We start from the raw sequence: 8537 nt of genomic DNA, 5'->3' as shown, positions 1-8537 counted from the left end.
TCATACTTATGACCGTTGCTGTGCCCCATGGGTCACGTGGTTCCCTTTTTTTTTTTGCGACCTTCTGACAAGCATGGAGAAGGCAGATTCACTTAACAGCTGAGTTACTGACTTATCAACTGCGGTGACTCCCTTACGAACCGAGGCAAGAAAAGTCATAAAATGGGGCAAAACTCAACAAATGTCTCACTTAACAACAGAAATCTTGAGCTGAATTGTCGTAAGTCGAGGACTACCTGTGTAAGGTTTTGTTTTAAGATGTTTTTCAGAGGTTTTTAATTGCCAGCTTTTTATTCCTCCTGAATATCAGCCTCCTGTTACCTCCCTCCATTGCTGGGCATGGGCTAAAACAATAAGCAGTGGTGCATTTAAATATTCCTTTCAAATTTTCTTTATCTTTGGGGGAAAAAATAACAACTCCGGAGTGCATGTTCGTGTGTTTATTGATTGTTTCTGTGTGTCCAAAAACCTATTCTGGCCCCTTTCGTTGCCATTCATTACACATTGCCCAAATAACTAATGACTCAATTAACTCCAGTTAGGCTTTGCTAATTGGGTCATGATCAGGTTTTCACAGCTGAAGTTGTGAAAACTTCATCATGCCCCAATTAGCGACACCTCTTCCATGTGCCCAAGCTAGGCTGGAAATCAATAGCTTAATTTCAATATTCTACCTTTGCTTGGAGAAAGAGAAAAGCAATATTTTTCCCCCAAAAATGTAATTTATACCAGCCTTACCAAGGGAAGCGATTTGCTACGTGGGCTTTGCTCATTCCTCCTTCTGCTGTTCACCGGAAGAGAAATTAAGGCAGCTAAATGGCATCGTGTACCAAGCAGAAGAGGGTTTTCTGACGATTTGTGGAGTGCCAAGATTAGCAACCGCAAATCCACAGAAAACAAACGGAACAAATTAAGGACAGAATCTCAAAACAACCCTCAGCATTTAATTATATAGTCCAGTAATATATATAGTCCTTGACTTACAACTGGTCACTTAGAGACTGTTCTGTGTTACAATGAATTTCCCAGAGAACCTCTTTTGGGGCGCTTGATAAATAAATGCTGTTTTTTGGCAAAACTGTGATAAATTGTCATAAATCATGGGCTGGTTGCTGAGCACCTGATATGCGGTCACATAGCCATGGGGGGGGGGCAGTCAGTAGAACTTCAGGTTGTTAAGTACCCCAAGGCAGGGGTCTACAACCCCCAGTCCATGGACCGGTACTAGTCTGTGGCATGCCAGCAACCGGTCCACACAAACAAGCAAAGCCCCATCCACGGGATGCAGGCAGCACACAAAACCACACACCCTCCCGTCCGTGGAAGAACCTTTCTCCACGGAACCGGTCCCTGGCGCCCAAAAGGTTGGGGACCTTTGCCCCAAGGGATGTCCCTTGTAACTTCAAACAGTCGCTAAGCGACTGTCATAAATCGAGGAGTACCGGTAATTATTGTGATTCAGATTGGGGACTTGTGACACCTGTATATCTGTGTTTCTGTGTTAGCTGGCATCCTGAAATCCCAATGGCTCTTATTTTGAATTTTCTCTTAACCGAATATCAACGGTGTTGGAGGAGGTGTGCGGCGTTCCGTTCATCCGCGGTGCCCCGTCTAACAAAGGCCAACCCGGCATTTTGGGAATCGTGTTAACCTGCAGAGTAGAGTTGCGCTTCTATTTTTGTGCAGTAGGGCACCGAGACCTTGCAAGGCACGGAAAGAGTCGCCACATTTTGATTCATCATCCAGTCTAGCCTGGCAAATGCTCTGCCATATGTGATACCAGGAGAGGCAACCGTAGCTGTTTGCAAACCCTCCGCTTTAAACACCAAGCATATTTGTCATCAAGATTGAAACTGCAACTGGAGAGAAGACGGTTGGTTGGGTGTCACATTAATAGGACAATGTAATGGAAGGTTCAATCGTTCCAGGCCAGGGGTAGGCAACCTTGGCTCTTTTATGACTCGTGGACTTCAACTCCCAGAATTCCTGAACCAGCATGGGTGAACTATGGCCCCCTTTATGGCTTGTGGACTTCAACTCCCAGAATCCTGAGCCAGCATGAGGGAACTATGGCCCCCTCATGACTCGTGGACTTCAACTCCCAGAATTCCTGAGCCAGCATGAGGGAACTATGGCCCCTTCATGACTCGTGGATTTCAACTCCCAGAATTCCTGAGCCAGCCTGGCTCAGCTTGGAAACTTCTCCCTTCCCCTCAGCATGGCTGGCTCAGGAATTCTGGGAGTTGAAGTCCACGAGTCATAAAAGAGCCAAGGTTGCCTACCCCTGTTCCAGGCCAAAAGAATCTTAAAAGGTTAAATCCTGGCAACTGGACCAACGTTTATTAAAACTTGAGACGTTTCGCTACTCATCCAGGCAACTTCTTCAGTCAGAATGAATATTTGGGTAGGCACAGAGGCAGAGAGTCATTGGAAAGGACCAACTCCTGCCGTACAGACTGCTCCTGTTTGTCTACCCCAGGGATAGGCAACCTTGGCTCTTTTATGACTCATGGACTTCAACTCCCAGAATTCCTGAGCCAGCTATGCTGGCTCAGGAATTCTGGGAGTTGAAGTCCATGAGTCATAAAAGAGCCGAGGTTGCCTACCCCTGGTCTACCCCAATTTTCATTTTGACTGAAGAAGTTACTTGGATGAGCAACGAAACGTCTCAGTTTTAATAAAGGTTGGTCCAGTTGCCTTGATTTACCCTTTGTAAGAGGATGACCACATAGTACAGTTTTCTGTCAGATGCAGTTGATTTCTAAGACCCGCACTTGGGCTCTAATTTCATACAAATCAAACGCTTCCTTTCTGGAAGGGTGCCCGTAGTGTTAATGACAAATGATAGAAGCCAAGTAATTCTCCATGCCAGCTTATTTCCTTTTCAGCAGGGTGGCTGTTTGGGCAGGCTCTTTGCTTCCTATGATTTGATTTGACTGCCCTAGTGTGATTGTTTTGGGTAGGTAGGAAGGAATAGCTTGGTTTGATTGGCTATTATAAAGTTTGGTTAGTTATAAATTTGCTTATAGAGCTAGTCATTGACTGAGCAGTTGTAAAGTCGTGGTCATTAAGCATGCCACCATGTAACCGTTCTGATTTTATGATCTTTTTTGCGGTGATTGTTGAGCGAACCTGTTTACTTCGATGCATGTTCTTATCCTGCCCTCTGGTGCTTTGGAAAATAAGTTGACCCCCTTCTCTTCTTTGTGGCAGCCCCTCAAATACTGGAAGACTGCTATCATGTCCCCCCTGGTCCTCCTTTTCTCAAGATTAGCCAAACCCAAAACTATTTGGCTGAGTGGGGAATTCTGAGAGTTGGAAGTCCTCGAGTTACCAAGGTTGAGAAACATTGCTCCAGAGCATTAAAAAAAAAAGACAAATGAGATTAAGTTTCTAGATCAGTTTTAGCCCAAAGCATGTATTTTTCATAGCCAGAGAATGTTTCATTACAGGGAAGTGGTTAAAATTTATACCATAATTTCTACGAAAGTTTTTTTTCAAAACACGTATGATATTTTCTATTCTAATAGCATTTCCCATTCTGTTTCTAGGTATAAGCCGAATGTTGTGTAATATTGGAAAGCTAGTCACCTAGTAAATTAAGAGCAGCTTAGTACTTTACCCAAGCAAAATGGACCTTAAAAATATTCCCCTGTAATTCATAGATCAGGGGTGGGCAACTATGGCAACTTTATGACCTGTGGACTTCAACTCCCAGAATTCCTGGCATGGCTGGCTCAGGAATTCTGAGAGTTGAAGTCCACAGGTCATAAAGTTGCCATATTAGTTGCCCACCCCTGTCATAGATAGTAGAGGTATCCGATGACTATCCCAAAGGTGCTTTTCCAAGAGGCAACTGGACTTTCTTGTTCTTCAGAGCTGAAGAAGCTTCTTGGATGAGAAGCAAAATGTCTTCAAAGAAAAACAAGAAGGTCCAGTTGCCTCTTGAAAAAGCACCTTTGGGACAACCATGACCTGGATGACTGAGAACCTCCGTAGACATTGTCCTATGACTAATGGAAACTTTCTGTGGCATGAGATCAGATGCCCAAAGCAGAGGTAATACAGCTTATACATTTCCTAGAGATAATTGCAGCTCAAGGTAACATACTTGTCATATTGTTTTTTCGTGCCCCCAAAATGCAATACCTTTTTTCAATAACCCCCTGGCAGAAATGCAGGACCATGTGTTTATATTAAGGTTTCAAATAACCCCGAGTTACACAATCACATTAGCCAGAAATCCTATTGTGCTGGGATGCTTTGAATATAACAGAAGCATCTCGCAAACAGCCCCTGATGATACACGAGTATTTCACATAACAAAAGTCGCATTCAAAAGGAATTTCTTGTTCTGGGACAAAAGCTGGTTGTAGTGAAGTTCATTATTTATAGGATTTCTCCCCCCCCCCACACACTTTGGCAGGATGTTCACGTTTGCATATAATGTATAAAAAAATAACAAAGGAAAGCACGCTAACTTGAGTGTGTAATAAATGCAATCATAACCTAAAAGCAAAGAAAATAGAAGGCTAAACACATCAAATCAGACCAAAGGAAAACTACCTGAGTGTAAAAAAGAAAAACTCAGTAGGAAAGGGACAAAGAAATCCTGTTGAAGCAAGCAAGAGTATAAGCTCTCCTATTGCTCTCAGTGGGCAACTGAACATATGGCATACACACAAACAACAGGTGATCACAAAGAACAAGGAGGAGAAGGAAATTGCCTTCCTATACATGTTGATGGTTTGCAATTTCTACCACTCTAAGGGACATGCTCAGTGCCAAATAATGTTGGTAATCGTAGCTCAGTGACATTTTGGAAAGTCAAGTTTCCCCCCATTAAATTTGCAAATCCTATTCGGTGGCCCTCCCACTTAAAAGTACATTACAACACCGTTTAACAACTACACAACATTCCTGAGAGCCTCTAAAAATTACAGTTTTCCAGCTGAGATCAGCGGAACGCAAAGTAGACTTTTTATTTGTCTTGTAATTATTCTATTTCTTTCTTGTGGCGAAGGAGGAGATGATAGGGAACTTTTTGAATAAGGTGTCTTAAGAAAGTTTCTCCTAAGTTTTTTCTGCCCTCTTTGAAGTAGGGCTAGGCCAGGGGTAGGCAACCTTGGCTCTTTTATGACTCGTGGACTTCAACTCCCAGAATTCCTGAGCCAGCTATGCTGGCTCAGGAATTCTGGGAGTTGAAGTCCACGAGTCATAAAAGAGCCAAGGTTGCCTACCCCTGGCGCTAGACTCTATGAACTGAATCAGTTTTTTTTTTCCTCCGCTGATTAAATTAAAACAGGAGCTTTTGGACGCACCACAAACAATTCCAAAACATTATTTCGTGGATGTTAACAAAGATCCAGAGTAACAAATCTACTGTCTGCTCCTAACATACAGAGAACTTTACTTAGCAACAGAAAACTCTACCATCCACATTCCTGTTGCATTCACTTACTGGCAGGTGACCCAGGTGTATTTTGAAATTGCACTTATGAACTGGGCAATCGCAATATGGGCTATTATAATGTTCCAAAGTTCTTTACAAAAAAAAAAAAAAACCAACTTGATAATGTTTACATTTTGGCTGGACTGTGCACAATTACCACCCAGGATTGCATCACCGAACAAATAAAACTCCCCTGGATGATTACAGCCGCCCACCCCGGGTACGTCTGCAGGGAAAGCCTTGCGTTCAATGCAAATCAAAACCACAGGATTTCCCGGGATATTCCCTGGGCAAAGTTTGGCCGCAAGATTTACAAGACACACAAAGAAAAAGCTTCTAAAAGGCCTCTTCCCTCCTGTTGTAACTCTCCACCTTTTTCCCAAGGAAGGATAAAGTATCACACCAAGCGCGCGACTTCACTCCACTGAAATCTGCACGGAATTATCCACCGCAATAAAGTTTGTAATAACTCAGAGGTTGCTTGTACTCGCCCTTAAGAAGTTTGTCAAGCCGCTTCTTGGGTCCTTTCCAAAGCCGAGAGGACGAAGTCAGAAATTCTTGTCGGTCTGAAGTTCTGACCGGGGCAGTTGCTGGTCAAAAGATTTCACGGGGCACGGCTTCTCTTTTTAGGCCGTCTCTCGTGGTGGCTTCTCTTTTAGGGCCCTCCCCTTCCCCCTGGCAGGCAGGCAGGCAGGGAGGGGTGTTTCCCAGCATTGCCTGTGCAATCCTCTTTTGGAGCACAAACAAAAGATTAGGAGAGCAGAATCAAACCCACCGGCTTCGATCGGATAGCCCGATCTCCATCAGCTTCCATCCTGAAGGTCCTTCCCTTCTCCCCATACAGGTGGTCCCCGACTTACGGCCGCAAATTGAGCCCAGGATTTCTGTCGTCAAGCGAGACCTTTGTTAAGTGAGCTTGGCCCCGTTTTACGACTTTCCCTTGCCACAGTTGTTAATAGGAATCGCTGCAGCAGATAAGTTGGTAACCCGGTTGTTAAGTGAGTCTGGCTTTCCCCATTGCTGAGCAGAAGGTCGCAAAAGGACACAGCCACGGTCATAAGGATGAAGCCGTTGCCGAGCACCTGAATTTTGATCACCGGAGCACGGGGAGGCTGCGAAGGCCGTACGTGTGAAAAATGGTCCTAAGTTGTAACTTTAAAACAGCCACTAAATGAACTGCCTGCATCTTAAAACCTTAGAAACCTTAAAACCCCTGGATCAATCTGTCGATAGCAGCCATAGCATATGTTCCATCCTCAGCAATGTTCTTTTTTAAAAAAAAAAACAATGAATCTTTACTCCCTTGTCATTCCTTCCGGTTCTTCCCCCCCCCCCCCTAATTTTCTGGGTTTTTTTTCATTTGCCCTTTCATCTAAGGGCATTTGAGGCTCTTCCTTCTATCGCTGAGTGTGTGTGATTTGTTAAAGGAACCTTTCATATTGATCCACACTCCTGTCTGGCGGGCGATGGGTCTCTTTAAAATGACAGGGCAGGACATTTACATGTCAGAGCAGCTGCAGGGCATAAGAATAGATTTGGCATTAGTCCTTTGTTTGGTTTGAGCTCTACAACCCAACCTCTTGTCTTCATCTCAACCTATTTACCGAGTGAAGAACTTTCTGGGTCTGTCTGGATATTGATTTATGGGACTAATTTTTGGCATTAGCACAGGTGCTACTGAACTTACGATCACAGCTGAGCCCAAAATTGAGAAATTTTGTGAAGGGAGTTAGGCCCCGTTTTACGACTTTTCTTGCCACCTTTGTTAAGGGAGTCACTGCAGTTAATAAGTTCATGACACGGTTGTTAAATGAATCTAGTTTCCCCATTGGCTTCGCTTGTCAGAAGGCCGCCGAAGGGGATCCCACCACCCCGGGACACTGCAGCCGTCATAAATGTGAGCCAGTTGTCAAGCATCCAAGTTTAAATCATATGACCGTGGGGAGGCTGCAACAGTCATAAGTGTGAGAAATAATGGAAAGTCACTTTGTCCGCTGCATTGTAGCTTTGAACGGTCACTAAACGAATTGTTGTAAGTCGAGCACTCTCTGTGTAAGAGTCTTCACACATCGGCGTCACGTACTTGAGCCTCACTCCTGGACAGATTGTTGTTCGATGTATTGAAGCACGTGTTCTGCTTGAATTATTCCAATATTCTGCTTGATGGCGTAACAAAATAGGACGGTCCTTGGATTTGGAAAGCAACCTGAGAAACTTAGTAAGCAGTGATTTTTGGCGAGGCTTCTGAAGCTCTTGTCTTTCTTCTGCCTGGAACGATCCTTCGGGAGAAAAAGGATAAATGATGAGCTTACAGAGGACCTTCAGCGTCCCACAGTATTCTGCACAGGAAGAAAGATTAATTCAGCCTTTGCTGATGTAGGCAGATTAGAAGTAAATGCCAGGTCACTGCTTCTCTGCAGCTTCCTTATCAACACATGAGCCTATTCATCCTAAATGTCAGCACCCAGACACCGAAAGAAAGAATGGCTTAAAATTTCATTCTGCACACAAATTGAGTCTTGCCTGGACTTGGTAAGCCAACGGCTGGGGTTTCACCTTATTTTAAAATCTATCTAACCTGCTTATGTGTTGAAAGCTTCCTAAGGGTTGTTAGCAGCTTTAATGCTCGTGTTTGCTTTTATGCCTTAGGTGTATAAAGACGTTTTGCCACTAAGTCACACGTTTTAATTTTGTGTTGTTGTTGTTTTTTTCTTTTAAAGAATTTTCTCCTTCTGATGCAACCTATTCATGACTGAGGAGCTGGAAACAGCTAGACAAGTGCTGCCTTCGTTTCATCGTTCAACATGACCAATCCCCAGTGGGTACAAAGGTTTGAATAAGAATGTCTTGATTTGCTTTTTCTAGACGGTGTTCTGTTTGATGCGAAAAGGCACTCAGCGATGAATTAAGTCTCTCTTGGCCAGGAAAGTTGGACATTTGCAGTAGTAGAAAAATTTCAGTTGTGTGGATGACCTGTAAAATCTCCCCATTTCTTTCCAACTTTTAATTTCACGTGGAGCTTTCTTTTTTTTTAAAAAAAAGAAAAACCTCTTTCTATCAACATGTCTTCCTCGGTGTAATGGGC

General features: G+C 43.7%; 1 protein-coding gene across 1 annotated transcript in view; it reads left to right on the top strand.

Moving 5' to 3' along the window:
• Window positions 1–3822: 3822 nt before the first annotated feature.
• TMEM266 (transmembrane protein 266) overlaps window positions 3823–8537 on the top strand; it is a 34730-nt gene continuing 30015 nt past the window's right edge. The window contains exons 1-2 of the mRNA XM_029287076.1: window positions 3823–3837; window positions 8227–8270. Of these exons, the coding sequence (XP_029142909.1) occupies window positions 3823–3837; window positions 8227–8270 (59 nt within the window). The remainder of the gene's footprint in view (window positions 3838–8226; window positions 8271–8537) is intronic.

Source organism: Protobothrops mucrosquamatus, unplaced genomic scaffold, assembly GCF_001527695.2.
Source record: "Protobothrops mucrosquamatus isolate PMUCROS unplaced genomic scaffold, P.Mucros_1.0 scaffold_242, whole genome shotgun sequence".
Taxonomy (NCBI): Eukaryota; Metazoa; Chordata; class Lepidosauria; order Squamata; family Viperidae; genus Protobothrops; species Protobothrops mucrosquamatus.
The sequence above is the reverse complement of the archived record's forward strand: the minus strand, read 5'-3'. Positions and strand labels throughout refer to the sequence as shown.